Genomic DNA, 23675 nt, shown 5'->3' with positions numbered 1-23675 from the left:
ATGGCCAAATAGAGTATTCGATTGGAGATGACCTAATTCCTTTAATTGTATGGTTACTTTTTCATTATCAAAGCTTTGTGTGTATATCAATATTGTATATTATTTTTGTTATAGGTTAATTTTTGTTTTGCCTTAAAAGTGTTCTAATTTATTTACAAATAAGATATATAAAGAAATTTATGTTAATTTTTAGGAATAATAAATAATTTATGAAAATTTACAACTAAATACAACTTATATATCTTTTATTTTATATATATACATAATTTATTTTTATTCTTTTTAAATTGATAAAAATATATATGTAATATATATAGAAAATTATAATAAAATAAATACGATTAAGTTCAAACTTGCGTAACATAGGCATCAGCTAGTATTATATTATTTTACAATCCACCAGACCCCTTATTTTATTTTATTTTATTATTTAAATAGTGGCTCTACAAAAAAATTTTAAGAAAAAATAGAAAAAATATGTGTAGCCACATTGCAAATACAAATTCAAGAGTAAATATAGTACTTTCTTGACTCATAAAAAATTATACATTTTTCATTTTGTCCATCTTATAATTAAATATCAATTTTTATTTTTTTTTTTAAGTAATTGTACTATATCACACTTATAATATAATATACAAATGTATTATCTTTATATCACACTTATTTTAATTATTTCTACTATATTCCAATATAATATTAATATTTCTAAAACTCCGTGTAAAAAACAAACGAATACATAGCTATAGGACAGAGGGAATATATATTAGATTGTATTTGTTTTTATATATTTCTCTGTCAATTGTAATTATGTGAATTTTTTTTTTCTTTTATTTTGTTCGTAAATTTATTCACAAATTATTTGTAGTAAATAATTTTATTTATTCGTAATTTTATTACCTCTAATTCAAAAAGTAATAATTAATTTTTACTAGTTTTTCTATATATCATATTGTTTATTTGTACAAGTTTTTGTTTTACTTATACTATTTCAAAAAAAAATTTCTTAAAAAAATCAAATCTAACATATATTTTTCATTTATTATATTATTTTAAAATTTAATTTTATATTCAAAATATCATATATTTTAATTAAAAATTTAAATATTTAAAATTAAAATTCAAAACCAAAACCCTACAAATAAAGACATCATCTATCTTTTTATCAAATTTATTTAAATAATAAAAATTTTGAATTATGTGATATAAATAGTTATTGATACGATGTTTTGAATGTAAAATTAATTTTTAATATAATATAAAAAATAAAAAATAAATTTTAATTTCATATTTAAAAAAAAATATTCCCTCCGTCCCAACTATAGTCTTAATTCAGTTGGACATGTGATTTAAAGAATATATTTATATTACATTGATAGTTGGTAAAAAATCGGAATAAAAGATATTTTTGCCTTGTGAGTGTATCAAATGTAAAAAGTAGTGACAATTGTGTAATAAAAATAAAAAAATAAAAGTAATTTTATTATTTATAAAAATAATATCATTGTTTTGGAACAAACAAAAAATCTTAAACAAGAATGTTGGGAGAAAGGAAGTAAAATTAATGAATAGGAGATTTTTGGTAAAATACCATAAAAGAAATTTTGTGATATAAAACCCATTTTATTTCCATTTAAAATAATTCCAACCCAAAATATGAGGGTAAATTGGTAATTTCGATTTGAAGGCTTCCTGTGCAAGCAGAGGCATTACCATATCAATCGGTCAGGAACTTTTCTCTCTCGCAAGAAATAAGACAGACAGAAATGGCGGCTCGCCGAATTCTCTCTCTCCTTGCTGCCAGAGCTCCTCAATATCCTTCCCCAACGGGTACCTCACTCTTCCCTATCTTTTATTGCATGCTTTATTCATGTAGCTACTTGTGCAAAGACGCCACGCTGTTTCTGGATTGGCTAGATTTTGAGTGGATGTTCAATAGTGGATTTGCTTAGGGTTCCTTTTTTTTTTTGAATTTTTTGAGTTTCCTAGTGTAAATCCTGTATTTGAATTACTGTGGAAGTTGTTTAACAGCGCGGAGTCTAATTTGAGCTGGAATAGATGGGATGTTTCCAAAATAGGGTTCTAAATTTTTGTCGAACTTTGGTTTATTAGTTGGAATATCTTCCTCGGAGAAAGGATTTCTTGAGTATATTTATGAATTCGTTCAGTCTACTGCCCGAAAAAGCAGTTTTAAAAAGTAGATATGCTTTGTGGATAAATAGCAATTACATCTATCAGTAATTCTTCTGTAGAATTTGTTGCTTGATCACTTACAATTATTAGGCCTTCTTTTAATCATCCACAGCAGAATTACTTTCGTTAGTTACAGTTATAATTATATATGGTTTCGAATCAAAGAATATTTGAGATTTGTTTATTCTAATTTTTTCACAACTACATGATGGAATTGTTGTTCATTGAAGTTCGATATGAATTTGTACGATTGAGTAATTAGTGTGTTTGATTGGGAGTTTGGATTTTGAGTTGGGATTCAAATAGGAAAATATTTGAATTTGGAATTGTGGTAAGATATGGTGATATAAATAAATATTGATGCGATATTTTGAATGTAAATTTGAGTTTAGTATAATATAAAAAATAAAAATAAGTATTTGATTTGATATTTTTTTGGAGGAAAAGTTTGAATGAATAATGAAAATTCCTCAAAAACCCTTTAAACACAAACACCCTTAATGTGGCTTTCGACCAATTAATAGTCTTGGCTCAAATTTTATATGAATTTGCATCATTTGCAATTTGGTTGGAATGTGAGCTTCTGTGTAGTTTATTAGAATTTTAGTTCGTATTTGATATGATTATGTAATGTTTGGTAATTGGTTGGAGTGGTGCTTCTATTCAATTAATAGAGTTCTGTTCGAATTTGATTATAATTTGTATCATTAGGTAATTGATTGGAATGTGTGGTTCTATAAATTGATAGAGTTCTATTTCGCTCAAAACTATTTCATCAAATACTTTTTCGGAAGCATATCTTAGCTATCAATGTCGAGATAAGTGTTTGGGAAGGGTTAGGGTGCTGATTGAGGTTCATAAGTATGGTGCTAATTAGCCCCAATCAACGTATAAAAATATACTCCTTTCGTCTCACATAAAATGTCAATTGTTTTCATTCTGGTTGGTTCCACATAATTTGTTCTTCTATTTTTGGGAAATATGATTATACATTTTAATAGCATTTAAAATTTCATAATTTATAATTTCCTTACTCTTAATTAAATTATTTAATTATCTTAATTTATAATAATTTTTACTAATACATTTTTTTTAATTATTTGCTAAATATACTTTAGCTAAATTTTCGTATTTACAGTAATATGAACTATTTACCCGGGATGAAGAGAGTAACAAGCAACACATGAAAGTAGAACAAACAACACATGATGTATAAATTGTTAGCATATGTTATCTGTTTTATGTTATATGTGTGTTGCGTTAATATATCTTGTTTTGACTAATTGCCATGTGCTATCATTGATGTATTTGTATTTGTATTGTATAAATATATATCTTATGTTTTCGGTTTATATATCATGTACTGCGGATATATATTGATATTCTCTGATAGTCAGCACAGTAACAACCGCCCCTAAGTGATTTTATTCATTCAATGGAAGTTGTAGCGATAGGCTAAGATCTTACTTGTCTTCAAATCTGTTCATGTCGATGTAATGATGAATATTTCTGTAAATTTATAAGTACAAGTTGACAAAACATGGAAATTTAGTTCTTCATAATTAATCGTGAAATCGTGCTAGCTTTAGTTCCAGACAGAAATGCATTCTCACTTCTCGCTATTTCTCATTGCTGCAGAGCTCTCGCGTAGCTTCCATCCTTGTCCAAATTCTTTCCATCGCAGCTACGAACAGTATACCCGAACACTTCAGACAGTCGCAGAATCCAGTGTTCCAGCAGCGGAGAATTCTTCAGAATGTGAAAGTTGCAGCACAAATCCCAATCCTGGGACGACCCAAACTGCTGCTACTTCAGAAAACGACAAGACTGCTGCAGGGCACCGAGTAAATTCCAACTTGAAGATATCTGCAAGACATGATCTTGTCATGATGTTTACGTGCAAAGTGTGCGATACAAGATCTATGAAGACAGCTTGCCGTGAGTCATACGAGAAAGGCGTTGTGGTGGTCAGATGTGATGGTTGCAACAATCTGCACCTGATTGCCGATAGATTGGGATGGTTTGGAGAGCCTGGTAGTGTCGAGGAGTTCTTGGCTGCTCGGGGTGAGGAAGTGAAGAAAGGATCTGCCGAGAGTCTTAATCTCACTCTTGAGGATCTTGCTGGTAAGAAAAATCTCGAGCCATAATTTACATTTCTAGAGAGCATAATGGTGGCTTAATCTACATTTTTGTCATTGTTGATTGGGTTCCATGATATGATTCATATCGTTTGAACGTGAAGTTTTGATCATAAGTGTGTTTTTCCGGGGAATTGTTAGGGTACTAACTGATTTATCAACACGGTGCTGACAGTATATGAGCTACGGATTGTTAGCGTATAGTTTGAATCAATATAATGTGTTTCGTAGGTTGTTATCATGTAGTATAGTTTGAATCAATATAATGTGTTTCGTAGGTTGTTATCATGTAGTGTCAAGTTATATTTTACTCGTGTCTTGTGTTGCTAAGATCACTCGTAAATATGTCGAGTATTGTCATTTGTTGTCGGCTGATTCGATGAATTTGTATTATATTAATGTATATGTTTTGTTGTCGGTTCATAATTTGTGTGATCGGTTTATATTTCATGTGTTGTCAATTAAGCGTCGTGTTGGTATCCAGGAAAGTTGTGTTTATTGTGTATTGTTTTAGAATTATTGCTAATTGATAATTAATTTATAAAATTTATATAGGGTGTGTTTGTTTGAAGAATTGGTGAGGATTTTATTATTCACACAAATTTTTTTCCTAAAAAATATCAATCAAACACTTATTTTTTATTTTTTATATCATACAACTATTCAAATTCAAATTTTTTACTATTTAAAATCACAATCCAAAATTCAAACCCCCAAAACAAAGACACCAATAGTGTATTTCTACATTTGAGCATAAATCTTTATTAAATATGATATAGTTATATGTATATTTTATACTCCTTCCGTCCGTATTTAATATTTAAAATATCCTTATATATTTGTATGATTTTGTGTGCAAATGTTATTTTATTAGTATTATAATACACTAATAGAAGTAATTTTTTAATTTTTTTTTTTAATTTGTATTTTGATATAATAATTAATATTCAATGATCAATATGAGCAAAAAAAAAAAAAAAAAAAAAGTAAATGAGATCCTTAGACTTGGACAAAGTTGTACTAGATATGAATTATATTACTTCTTTCGTCCCATATTTATATATCGCAAGAAGTTTTAAAAATATTAGTATTATATTGAAATAAAGTAGAATTAAAGGTAAAAAGACTAAATTACCTCTATTAGTATGGTATGATACGAAGATAATGATACATGTGTAATATATTGTAAATTGGAAGGGTATTTGAAATGTTAAGTAGACGGTACAATTACTAAAAAAAAGAAATGAATATTTTGTTACGAGACAGATCAAAATGAAAAAATAGGTAGATTGTTAAGGGAATGAGTGAGTATAAGATTGTATATATGTTTATATTCATTTTATATACTTCCCACCAAAATATATTTTAGTTTTTGAAAGTTTCACATATTCAAGAACGATGTCAATGGAGATAAAATAAATAAAATTATAATGAAATTATGTTTCAGGTCTCGAGATTCTGTCTAATGTTGAGGGCAATTCTTTTATCTATTTATTCATTTTTTGGTTTTTGTTTTCTCCTGTTAAGAACAAAAATGAATGAATATATAAAAATAATTGAATTGGTAGCATTACAAAATATATATTCAAATTGATTGTATAATAAAAAAAATCAATCAAAATTAATCTCATAGTAAAAAATTCCAAGGCATGCACTTTTGGTATACAAAACCTAGTGACTGTCATATTCTTATGTACGAAAAAAATACACAAAATGCAGTTGTATTTATAAAAGACATAAATCATAAACTCTCTTCGTCTCAACATCGTTGACACCTTTTATTAGGAATATAATATTTAAAATAATATTTAATTATTTAATAATAATGAATTATAATATTATTTATTCATTTGTTTATGTAATTAATAATATTGATAATTTTAAAATAAATTTATTATTTGTTATATAATTAATTACATATATTTATATTTGTTATGTATATTTTTATTTATATAATGAAATGGTGTGAATTGTAGCTGAAAAGATAGAATATTTATTTTTATTATTATTTTATTTGTTAGGGCATACTTGATGCTTTTGATAATGTTTCAACATGCTTGATTTTTATGATTTTAATAAAATTTGGTTTAATATCAATTTTACAACGTGACTTTATTTATTGAGTTCTGAAATCTAAAATTTGTTTGGATTCGTCATTGAATCAAAATCATTATACTACTTCGGTGGTTTTAACACGGAAAATTGATCGCTGCAGTAAATCTTGAATTCTTCACATTATATTTTCTTTTCTATGACTCAATAAAAAAATACATAACCATTTATATTTATATCAAAATTATTTATTATTAAAACTAATTTTTTAAAAAAAATATATATCAATATATATTATTGAATAGAAAATAAAATTTTATATAATACAAATATAACTAAAATAAAATAAAATAAAATGGAATGGTATTTCTGCAGTGGTACGGATGGCTAATAACATCTATAGTTCCCATATTATTTTGAAAAAATATACTCCTTCCGCCCCTTTTACTATTTTTGTGTCTCCTAAAATAACAGTATCATTTTCATAAATAATCGTATAACTATAAAACTACTCTTATTTTTTCATTATTATTACACAATTGTCACTACTTTTTACACTAATACACTCCTAAGGGTAAAAAAGTTTTTTACCCGTACTTTTTATTTACTACCAAATTCCGTGCCAAACACCACAACCCAAATTATAGTTCTGGGACACAAGGAGTATCTTCTAGCTGTTGAGAAGTGATAAAAAGCAAGTACAATCTCAGAAAATACAGGTAGCATGTATATGTGTAAATCTCTTAGCTCAATTCTTAGACACTTTGAATTACAACATGAAATGCAATTCAATTCAAACCAGATGATAAAATAAAAACTAGTTAAAAATAATAATATAAAGAAGAAATAAAAAAAAAAAAAACCTGTGAAGCCAACTAGTATAGTATAATCCTTATTATGTGGTTACCCAAAAGTAGCAAAAACTTGATCAGAAATGCATTTAGCAACACATCTTGGCAAGAACTGAAGAAATCAAATTAAACAGCTGATGCAATTAAATCTCACCATACTTACCAGATCAAGAAAATTACGAACTAACCTTTTTCCGACACACAGAACACAACAGTCGATCTTGATCTTCGGCTAGTAATCTTTAGATCTCAGTCCTCGGTGATCTCATCCAGCAGTTTTTGACCTTCCTCGCTCAATTTGACATTCTCCATCTTAACACGTCTTTGCATGATCGGGCTCTTTCTCCCTGCAGCTGCATAAGTTCTAATCAAGGGTTCAATCACCTCGGCTCCCAGTTCATCCTTCGACTTTTTCAAGATTTCCAGGAACCGCTCGGCGCCTAAAACATCCTTGTTTTGCTCGAAATGTTGCATCACTTTCTCGACAACAGCTGGTGATGGGATCCACTTGCTGCCATTCCCTCTTCCAGCTGAAGTTGCATTGTCGATACAATACACAACTGATTTCATAACTCCCTTCTTCAGATAATAATCGAGATAAAGCTCCCAAGTTTTGGCATTCAGTTTCAATGCCCTCCTCTTGGCCTGCCTTTTGATCTTTTCAGCCTTCTCAATTGAATCTTGTTTGAGATAAGCTCCAATAAGGACATTTGCAATACGGACATCATACGTCGAGCAATTAACTGACCACTCCTGGAAGCATTTCTCGGCGCCTGGTAAGTCATTCAAGTTGACCAAGACTTGGATCATATTCAGGTAACTTATATTGGCTGTTTCTTTAAAAGCTAGCCTCAGCGATCGCCAAACACGGTAAACTTCAAGAAGATTTCCGGTACGCCCATACAATGTGATTAGGAATTGGTAAGCCGAGAGTTCTCTGCTCAAATTTTTAGCCTCGAGTTCCTTGAGTGCTTTCTCAGCCTTATCAAATTGTCCAGCATCAGCATAAATCGATGCTAAATTACTGTATGTCGTCCAATCACCAGCAACTCGGCCATCCCTTTTCATTTCATCAATAACTCTTTCAACCTCTGATGTCTCGCCCACAGCAGCAAGAGCCCTCATCCAGACATTGTAAGTGTAAGTGTGGAGCATGATATCACTGGCCTTCATTTCTTGGATTAATGCCAGAACCTTCTGCGGCTGTCCGCTTTTTAAGTATAGGGTCATAAGGCTGTTGTACGGCATAGAAGTGAGTTCCAAATTAAGTTCTTTCATCTTCTCGAATAAAGCTTCTGCTTTTCCAATCATTAAATCTTTGCAGTAACAATTAAGAAGAGTGCCATAAATAAGATGACTTTTCGAGGATTCAGGTAGACTGACGAAGTACCCTTCAGCAGCAGCAATGCCTTGACTCTTTGCGACTAGATCAAGATGGATTGCTCGATCACTTACTGTTTTATTCATCCCTCTTTTTTCCATAGTCTCTGAGAGCTGTAGAGAAAGGAATAAAGGACAAAGACTTTTATTGCAAGCATACACTCACACGCACATAGTTATGAAGATCCAAATGGATCGAAACAGCAAATAAGAAAGCAGACTGATATAACAACAGATATCAACATTCACTATTTATCTAATTTCTTGTTCTAAAAGTCAAGTGAGATTTGCTAAACTGTATACTAGCTATCCCATTCCATAGTTTTACATATAGGCGTATGAGGATCAGACGCTTTCATATCAAAGACTTTAAGAGATTCTCATCACTATATAGAAATGAATCTTTCAGCTTAACTTAATTCTTTTCTCTATCTAAAACTACAGCCTATATTTTCTCACTTTCGCTTCACAACTTTTCTACTCTTGCATGCATTCTACATGAAGTACTCTTTACAAGTGTTAAAACTGCACAAATGACAATACTATTTCAGAATCCAAATGAAATTTTGTAATTGCAACTTATATATGCAGCAGAAACAATAGCCCCTTCAATTTTAAGCAACTAAAACAAAAAAAATTTTCCCGCATACCATGAGATACAAATTTCGGATATACCCTAATAGCAGAATGATAATCATAAATTAACACTACTGACAAAATACCTTTATGCATACATATATATATAAGCATATTCAGGATTTGGAAAGGCACTAAGTAGATGAAAAATTAACATACATTTCCTATTTGTTTAGCCATAAAGAACAATCAATGCAACTCTCATATAAGGGAGGGGAATCTCGAAAACTATTCTTGAGCATAACTTGCATCATCCATGAAACACAAGCCACAATTATTCCTAAACCGTACTCCATCCACCAACCAAAAATCTGCTCTATACATCATCACTAATTCACCATCAATCAACAACAATATACATGTACTCGTGTAAATGCGTCAACATCTACAGCACAGGGAAATACTATGACTTTGTCAAATTAAGAAACACTAGGGAGGAAAATCAGCAGCGGATCAAAAAATTCATTTCGCAGAGCCAAATGCAGATTAAATCTGACCTCTGGTTACCAAAACCTCTGCCGGAAACAAACAGACATGTAAATGCCAACGAATCATCATCCCCCTCAACGAGGGGTTACCTTGAGCGCCGGAGCGTAAAGCTTGCGGCTGCGAAGAATCTTCAGAGTGTGGTCTACTTCCCATTTGAAGGCGCTTTTTCCAGATTTGAGAAATTCGTTCAGCTTTTCCCTCACTCTCTGCTCTTCTCCGCCGTCCTTAAATAGCCTCCGGTAAAGTGCCTCCTCCAAATACTTCTTGGACGATCTCTTCACTATGCTCTTCTGTTTCGCGAACTGCTGCATAAACGAGGAAGCCATTTTCGTTCCTCGATCGAACTGACAGCAAGTTTTTACTTTGAATTACAGTAGGAGCTTCCGATTGCATCAGCAACTGGCTCTGGAGCTAAAACCCTAGACTCGAACTTAACATAACTGGTGGAGGAGGATTCTGAGGGTATTTCGGGTAATTCGCTTTAGATTGGGCCTTTGGGACTAATGTAAATTAATGTAATTTTGTATGGTTTTTACTGTTCTGTCCGATATCTATATATTTTTTTTTTCATTTTTTTTATTTTTTATTTTTTTTATTATATTTTAGAAATATTAATATTATATTGAAATAAAATAAAAAGACTAAATTAACTTTATTAGTATTGTATGATATAAAAATAATGACATTTGTGTAATATATTGTAAATTAGAAGTGTATTTGTAATGTTAAGTAGATAGTACAATTAATTTAAAAAAAAAAAAGAAAATTGATATTTGTTATGAGATGGACCAAAATGGAAAAATAGATAGATTGTTAAGGGACGGAGGGAGTATATGAAATTAATGATGATTTCAACTTCCTCCGTCGCATAAGAAATGATATCATTTTTTATTTTTGTTCGTCCTAAGTATCATTTGTCAATGTAGTAATTTACTATCTACTTAACATAATTAATACTCTTACAACTTTCAATAGGGGTATTTTTATATTTTCCACTATAAATTAATATAATACTAATATTCAAAAATCTACGTGTAAAAGTAATATTTTAATATAATACTCCCTCCGCCCCATGTAATATGAGTGTATTACTGTAGACACGAAAATTTAGGTAAAGTATAATTACTAAATAATTAAGAAATGTATTAGTAAAAATAATTATTATTTAGTAAAAATAATTATAGATTAAGATTAAGATAAGTAAATAGTTTAATTAAAATTAAGAAAATTATAAAATTTAAAATGCGATTAAAGTGCATAATTATATTTCCAAAAATATAAAGGACAAATTATGTGGGACGGACGAAAATAGAAAATAGGGACAAATTATGTGGGACGGAGGGAGTAGTATATAAGAAATTTTTTTAAAAAATAATACTTTCTCCGTCCCAATACAATAATTTTGTTTACTATCTTTGTCCGTCCCTAAACAATAGTCTTATTTTCATAAATAACCATATCACTGTATAATTACCCCTACTCTTTCATTATTATTACACAATTGTTACTACATTTCACACTAATACACTCACAGATGCAAAAATATTTTTTACATATACTTATTTTTACCCACTATCAATATAATATCAATATTTTTTAAATTCCGTGTCCAACACAACTAAAACTATAGTTTCGGGACAGAGGGAGTAGTATATATTCTTTGTCAAGCATAAATGTATATATATTTTTTATTTTGGTATGTTCATAACACTATATATATATTTATAATAATTATGGACTTTACTATAAATTATTAATTATAAATCGTGCTTATATATTTATAGTACTAGCTCCACCTTCATGAGTATGACCGAAAAATCACCACATAGTAAATTATGTATTAATTATTGTTTTGTTTGAAAAGTATGTGTATCTTCTTGTAACATATTTACCAATATAATAAATTTTTTTTTATCTAATATTATTTCAATAATTTATACAAATCGTGCAATGCACGGATACACCACTAGTTATTATATATTTCCTTTGTGATCTAAATTTATTCTCACTTTTATATTTTTAGTTATCATCTAAATTTATTTATATTTTTTTTTTAAGTAAAAAATACTACGTTTCCTACTTTTTCTTTTACCATAAAAAGAAAAGATAATATTTTTATTTTTATTTTTAACCCGTGTCTAGTCAAATGAACATACAATTAAATGAGAAAGAGAGTATTACATAACATTTACCTTATATTAAATAAAAAGTTATATACTGTTATAAGTAAACTGACGTGATTGGCCAAAAAAATAGCTTTTCTATATAAACTAGGGCAATTTTCAAAAAAAATTTCTAATTTTTAATATAAATTTTTATTTACTCCCTATATGTAAATATTTTTTTACTCTATATTTTAATAAATTTTTTCTTATTACTCCCTACCCATTTTAAAGTACTGAAATGTCCTTATTTACTTCATTTCATATTTCTTATTTTTATCCCCCGATTTTATACGTGAACCCTAATTTTATTTTATGTTTCTTATTCCGAACAAAATGGAAGCGACGGATGGTGATATCAACCAGAAACAAATGAAAATTTCATTCAATCTATAATATATAATCAATGATAGTAATGTTTAGATTTAAAAATTTTTACAGTATTTTATTTTTTAACTAGATTGTTAGATTATCGATTATTTGTGTAATAAATAACTAAATTTATTACACGGTAACTATTATCTTCTTAATTCATTGAGAGTTATTATATTTTGTAGTTTGTTAATCTATTAGGAGAGCTACAATTTTAATTTCTTTTTATCAGAAGAAGAATACTTACCATTAGCAAGAATATAGTATGTTTATCTCATATCAAAATAGAAATGCAAATAAAATACACATACACAGAGATAAGATAGTAATATTTGAAAGTGAATGTATGATCTTGTTCAAAATTCTTTGTAACAAGTTTAGACTTGTATGGTTTGGAGCTAAATATTTATTTTTGTATTATCTCTATGATCTTTTTCAATTTTATAGCCGTCAGATATAGATGGTAAGTATTCATGTGAAAATTTTAGGCTCATATAGGAATATTGTGGTTATAGTTTTTTTATTTTTTCTTTTTTAATAGTATTTTGTGATATTTAATTGATTATATTATGTCGATAGTTTTATCGTTGTATTTTTACATAATAGCAATTGAAAATGAAGAACAATAAAAACTTAAGTTATACTTAAAGTAATTATTTATTTGCTATATTTTTATTATTATAGCAATAATAGAAGATCAAGAAGGATGGAAAATGTTGGTTGTGTGAAAATATAAAAATGAACTGCATATAAAGTCAATCGAATAGACACTATGTTGATAGATATCTATGCAAGCCTTGCAAAAAAATAGAGCGATATTGATCCGATATTTATGAAACTACAATTTTTATCCCTAGTTCACAAGTTATATGTAAATTTGGATGGAGATAAAGATTTAAAAAGATATGTGTCGGTTGTATTTATTCTTGAAATTGAACATGGTTGCTATAGGCAGACGTAAAATATTCATTGATCATAATATTTTAAAACAAACTTCCGAGTATGTAATCTAAATTATGCAAGTTTTCTTTTTTATTCAAAAATAATATATAATTTTGGTGTTTTAATTCTAACAAGTCAAATTATGTATAAAGGTCTAATATCATGGATGTGATGTATAATACAAATATTGCAGTACTTTGTGAAAATAACCATGCACGGCGTCATGGAATACATAGAGAAGGACAATCATTTAAAAATGCATATAAGTATCGAAAAGTTTTGATGAACAATAGTATTGCAACTTTCAAGGCATTTAAGTATGTTAAAAATGATCAACAAGAAGTTATTGTCATTTTCTCTGTGAAATGTTGTGATTGGAAGATATATGCTTCAAAGCATGTTCCTGATGGATTATTTTGCATTAGAAAATGCAACCTAGATCATAGTTGTGGGCAAGAAAATATTCAAAGTAAAAGTCATCCAAAAACAAACTCGACATGGGTATCACATATTGTGAAAGAAAAGTTAAGATGAACCTTCCTATAAGCTCAATAATATTACAAAATATATCCTATGTAGGCACGACATCTCAAGTATAAGAAAGCGTTGATAGAAAATGAAATTGCAATTAAAGATATTCATGAGGCTGGGAGAAATTGTTTTGACAAGTTGCGTTGGTATTGCGCTGCAGTGACGCACACTAACCCATGAAGTATTTTGCTGATCTAGAGATTGAGTTTGGCACTAATAAGTTCCAATGGCTATTTTTGTGCTTTGAAGTTTGTCTGATTGGGTTTATCCGAGGATGCAGACCATTAATTTTTCTTGATGGTACACATATAAAAACTAAGTATCATGGTTGTTTATTAAGTGTTGTGACTCTCATCCAAATGATGATCTCTTTACATTTCATATGCATGTATATTTATATGAAAATTTTTATATATACATGTTTTGATTGAGTCGGAAATTGCAATTTTAATATCATTTTATATTATTCTTTAAATGCAGTTGTCGATACCGAAAATGATAATAATTGAAAATAATTTTGTCTTAAATTGAGAATCATCATTGGTATGAATAGTCGATTAGAATGAAATGCATATACATTTTTCTCAAACCATCGTCCTGGATTGTTTAAGGCTATTCCTATGTTGTTTCCTGGTAGTCAGTATATTTTTTTTTTGCCTAAGACACATAGTAGATAACTTTAAAAAATGTAAATATATTTATATTTTGTAATAATATATAATATATATGTACATGATTTTTATATTTTATTTTTGCGTTTTTAGGTGATAAGAAGCTACTCACGTCACAACAAAAAAACTTGGACAACTGTTTTTTAAAAAAACTACATATGCTCCAAAGAGACAGGTGTTTGAACAAGAAATAAGTAAAATTTTGAAATCTATGTCACTTGCTAGGGATTTTATTATACGTTCTCATCTGAGTATTGGACCAATTCTATCTTTGAGGGAAATCGGTAGGGGGTGATTAACAATAATATTGGCGAATGTTGGAATAATTAAAATAGTATATCGTTTCAACTAAATCTATATAGTTTTATTTGTGTTTATTGTCATTGCAAACTTAGAATGTTCAATTCCTTAATTGGGATATGTTTAGATCACAATAGGATTTTTTTTTTCATTCAATTCGAGCATTACTTAATAAAGAAGTAGCAACTATAGCTCGATAGCGTTCAATATTAACTATCTTCTCATAGTCCCACCAAGTAGATGTATCATGGATGTAACATTCATACTAAAGACACACAAATATACCACAATCAAGCTTTTTCGGATCTTGTTTCTGACAAATTAGAATATTACATTGTAAATTAAATAAAATTTAGATATTACCTCTTTTATCAATGACTCCTCTACTTTTCTAACTGTGAATTCAATAATATCTCATTGCTTAATTTTTTCGGCTAACTTCGAACTTCTTTCACCATCCCCAATAAATTTCGTCTCGATCCACCTCATGAATCGGGGAACAATTGGTACATCACATGGCCTTGCTAGAGAGGGAATTCTTTCATGACTTCATCCCTACTTTTGTATTTGACGCTACTTACCTTTCTATTGAGCAAGTTAGTAAGTAATTCAAATGTTGATAATATGTTATCAGCTACCTGTAGACCTCTACAATGAAGTCCTATTGTGACTTAAAACTCTTCATATGAAAATTGTACAACAATATTTCTAACAAGTGTGAACTTTCGTGTTGATCCATCAAATTGAATCACTAACGCTTCAACATGATCCCACGGAATAGTACCTTTTGGCATGTCCAAAAAATGCTTAAATAGCGTTTGACGGGTAGTAGTAAAATGCACTTCTTTCATAATTTTTTTCAAAAAAACTCATTTATATCAAAAAAAAATAATAATAATAATTAAAAATAGCAGAACACTAAGAAATGCTATCTCTGTTAATAAAAATTAAATATATAAATCAATAATAAAAAAAAGTTTATATATAAGGATCTTAATATATTTTCTACAAGATATAAATGTATTACATCAAAATAATAAAAATAACATCGAAAAGTAAAAGTGAATAAAGAGAAATAAAATTTAGTAAAATTTGTGTAGAAGCAACACTTAAAATTATAAAAATATTTCAATTCATTCAAAACTTTAATTTGAAAATCAAACCAAAATAACCAACATGAGGACGAAGATACACAATTTATTATTAACTCAGAAATAAATCACGTTATCATATGTGTCTCCGAATTACATATAATTTCTAAAATAATGAAAGAACATTCTAATGTATCCCCGAATTACATATAATTTCTTTTTAAAATAACGAAAAAATATTCTAACATTAAACCTAAATAAAAGTAATTAAAATTAATTTTTTATTAACTTGCAATTTAGTTTACTCTGGACATAGAGTAAGTAATATGCATTGTAATGCCCTTGTATAGACATTAAGCAATAATATTTTCATAGATAGTAAAATTGTTCTAGACAAAATTAGTTGCATAATTCACCGCAAACGAATATGCTCTCTGTTTGAACATGTTCATTACCTTTTGAAATCTCATGCTATCCGTTCTTATTATCGTCGACTTATCATACACTAAGGATATTAAGATTTGGCAACTGGAAGTTGTACATTACCTTTCAACATATTTTTCTAATTTTTTCTAAAATCAAATCACGACTTTATCTCCATAAGAAATTGAACATATACATTAATTTGAGAGACTTTGAAAATATAAATAAAATTATATTTATATATAGTTATATGAAAACAACTTTTAAAAAAAGACAAATTGTACTTCATTAGCAAAAATATATAATGAATCTTTAAAATTGTTCAAATTTATCACCTTGCATAAAAAAAAAAAAATAGATTCGATTAATACTGTCAAAATAAAATCAAAATTTTTACTTCAATGTTAAACCTAAATGAATATTAGAAGTCACTTTAGTATGGACTCGACTTTGACTTGTAATATTTGTACAAGATCGCAATCGTTTGAAATGGTGTTGGTGCTGGTGTTGGTTGGGAGGAGATTTATCATCCATCGTCTAAAATATAAACAAGTTGAAATGAAATTCAAACCTCAGACACTTTCAATTTACGTTCGCCGCAATCGTCTTCACTGCCGAAGAGAAATGAGAAGTCGATTTCTTCATTGTTGTCACGTCGCTGGGGTGGAAGGATTTGAGTAAAGTTGCTAAGTCGAAAGCTTTTGGTTCTAAATTGATTTGAGATTTTTTTATCTAGGGTAAAATAATAAAATAAATAATAAAAAAATATATATAAAGAGAATATAAAAGTAATTTTACAAATTAAATTTTTAAATAGAGAGTCATTAAAGATATGTAGGAAATTGTGTACAACAAAATTATAATTGAAGACCGGATAAAAATATATATATATATATATATATAAAACGAGAGATAGGAACTTTAAGAGAATTAAAATAAATTATTTTCCGAGTAAAATAAATTAAAATCTGAATAATTCATTCATTCAATCATTGAAAACAAATCATCCCTGATTGCTCAATAATTTACACTCAGATTCAGTTCCCCATGGATGGTAACAACTCATTCCCTGCCTTACATTTCAATCTTCTTCTACTTGCTACCTTAATTTCACCTTTGTTACAAACACCATATGCATGTATATCTCAGCATCTCCTCTCTCTCAATCTCTCTCTCTCTCTCTCTCTCTCTCTCTCTCTCTCTCTATATATATATATATATATATGTATACCATCATCCCAAACTACAAGAAATGCAGAACACAGAGTGATCAAAACCTCATCAACAGCTTATCCAGCCACACCAATCCCCCAAACTATATCGTTGGCTAAAGCTTTACACTAACTAGCAAGACGGCCAGAAACCCGATCGATCGATCGATCTTATTATTTCTCCGAACGAACGAGCGAGCTACTCCATGCATGCATATACAACGAAAACCATATATAGATATTAAATATAGATAGATAGTTAGATACTCTTAGTCTCGTCTTACCCCAATGGGAACGGACCCTGAGCCTGAGCCTGACCCGAACCCGATTCATGTATTTACAGAACCGTTGTTTGCACCTTCACGTCGAGGAGGATTGCCCCGTGTGCTTTTCTGGTATACGATAATTATTAGTGGTGGGAAAACGAAAGAAACACTGCAGCATTGGATAATTTATAATTTACCTCCGGTCGTGATGAGCTTCTCGACGCGGGAGACAATGTGCTTGCCGTAAGTGTACCTCTTGAGTGAATTCAAGTGGGCCTTGATGCGGGAGAGGATCAATTCCCGGCTCTTGTCGTCGCACGTCTCCAGAACCTTCTGCACCACGTAGTTCCCGAACGGATCTTTCATCATCGCCTGAAATTCAAGGCAAAAAAAAAGAAAAAAAATGTTATCTTTTGGAAAAGAAGGAAGTTTTTAATTCGTCGGAGGGGTGGAGATTACTTGGAGCGGCTCGTTCTCATCAGTCGAACCGAGCATTTCGTTCACCAAGAGCTGGCGCTCTTCCGGACTGCAATAAGTTAAGCACTTCTCGACGACGTTAGATGCGAACTTCTGTTGACTCATTTTCACTATCTGCCCGGAAAGTTTGTTGATGATCGTGGATCGCTCGTGCGGCTTTCCGTGCTGCACAACGTGCTGAACGAATACGAGTGGATATCGAATTAGGCTTACATTTAAACCTTAGCAAATGATAAGGATTCGGAGACATTCTTACACCATTTCGACGAAATCTACATTCTTTCCTACCCGAGCCCATGAATGGCCTCGCTAACACAACGATACTCAATCCTTTTTGTGATCGGACAAACTTATATGGTGTAAGGAAACGCTTGTACCTGAATCACGTAGTTTCCGTATTGGTCTTGAGCGAGCTTACAAACCGAACACATTATCTCTTCCATGATGATTTCTTGAGTTTTCGGATCTGTACAATGCTCGAGAACCCTCTACACGATGACAAGAAACGTATTTTATATTAGAGTGATTTGTGCTCAAAATGTTATAAATAAAGCAAAGGATGCAACGAATCGAACCTGAATCACACGGCAGCCGTAAGGATGTGTGGACAAAGTCACAACTTGTCCAAAGAACGATGATATGATGAACTGATTGTGTTCCTGCGGGACGCACTCGATGCATTTCTGGATCACATGATTACCATTCTGATCATGAACACATTTCATCACCGAACCGTTGAGCTCCTTTATCATCTCGGCCTGCAGCTCCATATCGACGACTTCCAAGGCCTGCCATTAGAATGAATGTCCTAACATAGTCCTTCGGGGGCAACGATCAACGGATAAAAACAAAAAGCTGAAGAAGGAACCTTTTGTACGACTCGGCAGCCATACATTTGTAGCGTAAGCGGCAAAACATGGCCTATCATGTGGCGCGCTAATTCTCTCTGTTGACCTTTGGTTCCATGCTCGAAGAACTATTCGACCATAAAAACAGCACCGGTTAAGACAATACGATCACTCTTACATCATCCAAACAGATGTTTTAAATCACCTTCTGAGTGACATAATTCCCAAAGACATCAACCATTAGCTCACGAGCCAGGGGAATGATCTCAAGTAGTACCCTCGTCTTTTCTTCGACAGTAGCCGTCTCCAGCTTCTGTTGAATGAAACGGCTCCCGAACTGATCCATGCTGCAGAAATACGACAAAAGCCAATACATATAGTAAAAGATAATGTCATCAAATAAATATATATATATATATATGCCAATTTCGGGGAGGATGTACCTGAACTCAACAACATGACCAGTAATGTCGGAAAGTTCCAATGCTTTAGCCTTATTGTTCTTGAGAACATCTAACAGCGACTCGAATTTCCCTTTAGCAGCATTGCTACCCGTCTGCGGATGCAAAAAGCCACCGGCGTCTCCCTTCGCATTTCTCAAAGCCGACGCCATTTCAGCAGCTTTCTCGTTCTGAATTAGAGAAGCTCCCCTGGAGCCAATTCCGGAACTCTGAGCCAATGCAATGTTTTCTTGATATGAAGCTGCGCACGGAGGAAACGGAGGGTACAGATTGCTAATGCTGCCATTCTTCGGCAAGAAATGCGGCTGATGATGATATTGCTGCGCCTGTTGCAGAAACAAAGCTTCGAGATAAGCCTTCTCCAAAGCCTGAAGTTCGCCGGCATAAAGAATCCCTTTAGAAGAATTCCCTGGAATTTGAGGCAAGTTCCTCGGCATGTATTGTAGTTGATGTGGATCCACAGCAGGATAATGAAGTCTCGTCTGGTCGCCGGTGAGATTATTGTTCTGGCACAGGAGTTTGAGATCTTCCAAAGTCGAAAAATTGGCCGGCGGTGCACTGTGCTGAAGATTAGCAGTCGAAGATGTTCTCCTCGGAAAATTCACAGCCTCGTACAGTGCTGATTTCGGGACATTAAGGCCGGTTGTTGATCCGTTAGCCCTCATCAAATTGGCAGCAGCATTCATGTTGTCGGGCAGAGCTTTTACTCTAGAAATGTCGCCGTAATGCTGCAGCAGATTCTGTTGATGACTTATTGGGATTCCCATTTGAAGCAGCGCCGCTATATTTTCGGGGTGAAGCTGACCGTTGGGCATGTTTAATCCCGAAAGAGAAGCAGCAGCAGCAGCTACATCAGCTATCTCGAAAATGCTCGGCGGATGAAGATTAGAGGCGTTCATCGAAGCAGCAGCAGAGTTGATGTTGCAGGATCGATTAACTCCATCCCCCGAAGGACTGGCGGAAACCAGAGAGGATCTCAAGGAACAAGGATTGGTTGGAATGCAGCTCTGAGCACCGGACATGGTGGCTTCTAAAGATTCGGCTTTAGCCCACATCTCGTCTGCGTGAGAATTCGATATTCTCATTGAATCGAGAGCTTCTGCAACCGAATTCTGACTAGATGCTCGTGAAAGGTTCGACTTTGGAGGTTGGCTAAGACCTTCCTGGAAACACAAAGTTTAACAGCACAGTTATTCAACGAAAACTACATAACAATGTGATAATTAACGGCGTAGGCGAAACCTGAAGTATGTCTGCAAAGCTCTTCCTTCTAACTCCCATTCCCGAAGTCGAGCCAGCCATGTTCAAGCCATTGTCCGGAAAGTCTTGCGGCTTTTTCCACGATAGATTCATCAAAGCCGCAGAAGCTTTGTCCGCCGTTGAATCGGCAGAACCTTTCCGAGAAAAGTTCATAAAAGCAGCCTTGTCGAGTGATGACTCCAGGGAATTCCTCTGAGACAGGTTTATATAAGCAGCAGCAGCAGCAGCTTTGTCCAACGACTCTGCCGAGTTCTTCTGAGATAGGTTCATTAAGGCAGCCTTTTCCAACGATTCGGTCGAATTCTTCCTTGACAGGTTTCTGAAAGCAGCCTTTCTCAGCTCCATTACATCATCTTCCAGTTTCTTCATCGATAGCCCCGGTGGGGTTGAGAACATTGACAAGCCTCCTCCACGGCTATCGGAAAAGCTTCTACCTAAGTCGAATCCGGCAGCCCTGAGGCGTTGCGCGACGCGCCAATCCTCCTTGGATAACAGGGGCGGTGGCAGTCGAGGATTGATGTTTTCGTGCGAATAATAGTACTCCAAATAAGCAGGGTGGGATCGGATTTCCTCTTCTGTCAGCAAACTGAGGGCAGCGGCATTGTTAATACCGCCGCTGCTGCTGCTTGCGCCGTCGAAATTCGGATGCCGGAATAGGCTGCCGGCAGCGCCTAATGCGCCCTCGACGGTCGGTGGCGCACTGCCGCTCCGGTGAATGTCTAATTCCCTCTCCCTTTGAAGCATCAAATCACGGTTATGCTGCTGCTGAAGCAGCAACGATTCGAGCTCACTCTGTAAACAGCCATTGCTCTGCAGATTCTCCTTCGGAATCGAGCCTTTCATGGTGATGAGAGTAGAGACTAATTCTCACAGGAATCGAATCATCAAAATTCATTCACAATGTGCTTTGCTTCCCCAAATAAGAAAACAGAGAAACGCAGCAAACAGCAGATCAATCGCAAAACCTAATTTCCTAAATCAAAACCATTATTCAATCAACATTCACCGCAATCCAAACGATAAAACATAGGCATCCAAAACAAGCGGCGATTATAAACAAAATTTACACAAAATCAAATCAGAAATGCACAGAAAATTCGACAATAACTGCAATACAAGAGAAGAGAATGTATCATAAAGAAACCGTTCGAATCGACATTTGACGATGGCGAGCGTGTGTGTAATGAATCATTCATGCAGTGCAGTGCAGTGCAATGCAGTGCAATGAAGAAATGGATTATGGAAGAAATGGAGTTACCGGAGAGGGAAGAAGGATCCGAATGGGAAGGGATCTGAGGGAGGGCATTCTGGAAAACCCTATTCAGTTGTTGCAATGGCACTCGGAGCGTGCAAGGTGGAGGATTTTGCGAAACTGGAACCACAGAGAGAGAGAGAGAGAGAAGAGTGGCAGAAGAAACCGCAAACTAAAGAATGATTAATTAATGTTAATTTTGAGATTAAACCATTAATCTTATCTGCTAATCCAACCATTATTAAAAATATATATATAGACACTCTGCCGTCGCCACGTGTCCACCATGGAGCAGTTTCTTTTTTTCTTTTTGTTATCACTAACTAGTACTGCCTTGTGTTGTGTAACGTGGCTGCATATAAAGTTTCTCTGTTCCAAAATAATTGTTATCTTTATTTTTCGGTCCTTGCAATACAATAATTTTGTTTATTATTTTTGTCTGTCTTGAAATAATAGTCTTATTTTTATAATCATATCATTATAAAATTATTCTTACTTTCTCATTATTATTACATAATTATCAATAATTATTACATTAATACACTCATAAAGGCAAAAAAAAAAAAAAAAAAAGTCTTTTATCCGTACTTTTCACCCACTACCAATATAATATCAATATTCCTTAAATCTCGTGTCAAATACAATCCAGTATATAGTTTTGAGACGAAGGGAGTATTTTTTATATACTATCTCCGATCTTATTTACTGATTGTAGGTTAATATTTGAATATTAATTGTTATATCAAAATATAGTATAAATTAAATAAAAATTGCAAAATTATTTCCATTAACTTCTTATAATACTGATACAATGACATTTGTATAAAAATTAATACAAATATAAGTATATTTTAATATTAAAGTACAATGACGTAAAAGGTAAATATAACCCTTAGAGACGGACATATGGAATAATTAATAGTATTTCTTTCGTTTTACCTAATTTGTTTATATTTTCTATTTTTGTATGTCTAATATTTTTGTTTTTTAATTGAAAATATAATTATATACTTTAATTATATTTTATAATTTTTTTAATTTTAATTAAATTATTTAACTATATTGCTCATTTTTACCTAAGTAGGAATGAATAATATTAATAATTTTAAAATAAATTTATATATATTTTTTAAAAGAATAGAATATGTATATAAATATTTTTAAAATTATATAGCAATAAAAGTTTTATGTAATATAGATATTCTTTTGTAGATAACAAATTTTCTATAATATACTTTTATTTATTTATAATTAATACTTTCATCCATTTCAATTGTCTCATTTTACTTTTTTTGTCCGTCCCACTTCAATTGACACGTTTATATTCTTATTAAAATTTACTATTTATCATACTTAACAATTATAAATCAATTTAATTAACTTAATAATATATAATATAAGAAATCATGTAGAACCACTTAGGTTAGTAACCCTCCGGTCCATTTTTGTAGTAGCGACAGTAAAAATGCAATTCATCTACGGTGATTTTATTCAACCATATATTATTTTTTATATAATTTTCATATTTATAAATATAACACCCCAACTTTAATTTATTTTATACATTATAATCTATACATATATAATTTATATTTTCTTTAAAAATTACATATATGAAAATTAACATTTATAATTAATAACTATTACCAAATAAAATAATTTTAAGAAA

At 31.5% G+C, this 23675-nt stretch overlaps 3 protein-coding genes across 6 annotated transcripts; 1 reads left to right on the top strand and 2 right to left on the bottom strand.

The window, feature by feature from the left end:
• The first annotated feature begins 1682 nt into the window (after positions 1-1682).
• On the top strand, positions 1683-7706 carry LOC127241340 (mitochondrial protein import protein ZIM17). Of its 2 annotated transcripts, XM_051260347.1 has the most exons (3): positions 1683-1830; positions 3832-4317; positions 7588-7706. In XM_051260347.1, the coding sequence occupies exons 1-3, from the start codon at positions 1767-1769 to the stop codon at positions 7593-7595; spliced, it is 558 nt and encodes a 185-aa protein (XP_051116304.1). In that variant the 5' UTR covers positions 1683-1766; the 3' UTR covers positions 7596-7706. The 2 variants fall into 2 exon arrangements, with proteins under 2 accessions (XP_051116304.1, XP_051116303.1); XM_051260346.1 differs by lacking the exon at positions 7588-7706 and having other exon boundaries at positions 3832-4752.
• LOC127241339 (pentatricopeptide repeat-containing protein At1g60770) lies at positions 7250-10167 on the bottom strand. Its single transcript, XM_051260345.1, has 2 exons — positions 9829-10167; positions 7250-8728 (listed from the first exon to the last, which is right to left on the bottom strand). Exons 1-2 carry the CDS (start codon positions 10063-10065, stop codon positions 7484-7486), a joined length of 1482 nt encoding a protein of 493 aa, XP_051116302.1. The 5' UTR covers positions 10066-10167; the 3' UTR covers positions 7250-7483.
• Positions 10168-17208: 7041 nt separating this feature from the next.
• Positions 17209-22124, bottom strand: LOC127241187 (pumilio homolog 1-like). Of its 3 annotated transcripts, none has more exons than XM_051260110.1 (10): positions 22013-22124; positions 20737-21727; positions 19477-20657; positions 19239-19380; positions 19054-19161; positions 18761-18973; positions 18563-18673; positions 18168-18362; positions 17906-18080; positions 17209-17834 (listed from the first exon to the last, which is right to left on the bottom strand). In XM_051260110.1, exons 2-10 carry the CDS (start codon positions 21595-21597, stop codon positions 17803-17805), a joined length of 3018 nt encoding a protein of 1005 aa, XP_051116067.1. In that variant the 5' UTR covers positions 21598-21727; positions 22013-22124; the 3' UTR covers positions 17209-17802. The 3 variants fall into 3 exon arrangements, with proteins under 3 accessions (XP_051116067.1, XP_051116066.1, XP_051116068.1); XM_051260109.1 differs by having other exon boundaries at positions 20737-21719; positions 22013-22100; XM_051260111.1 differs by lacking the exon at positions 22013-22124 and having other exon boundaries at positions 20737-21731.
• Between the last annotated feature and the right edge of the window lie 1551 nt (positions 22125-23675).

This window comes from Andrographis paniculata, unplaced genomic scaffold (assembly GCF_009805555.1).
Source record: "Andrographis paniculata isolate CXL003 unplaced genomic scaffold, ASM980555v1 Contig82END, whole genome shotgun sequence".
Classification (NCBI taxonomy): Eukaryota; Viridiplantae; Streptophyta; class Magnoliopsida; order Lamiales; family Acanthaceae; genus Andrographis; species Andrographis paniculata.
This window is presented reverse-complemented; position numbering and strand designations above follow the sequence as displayed.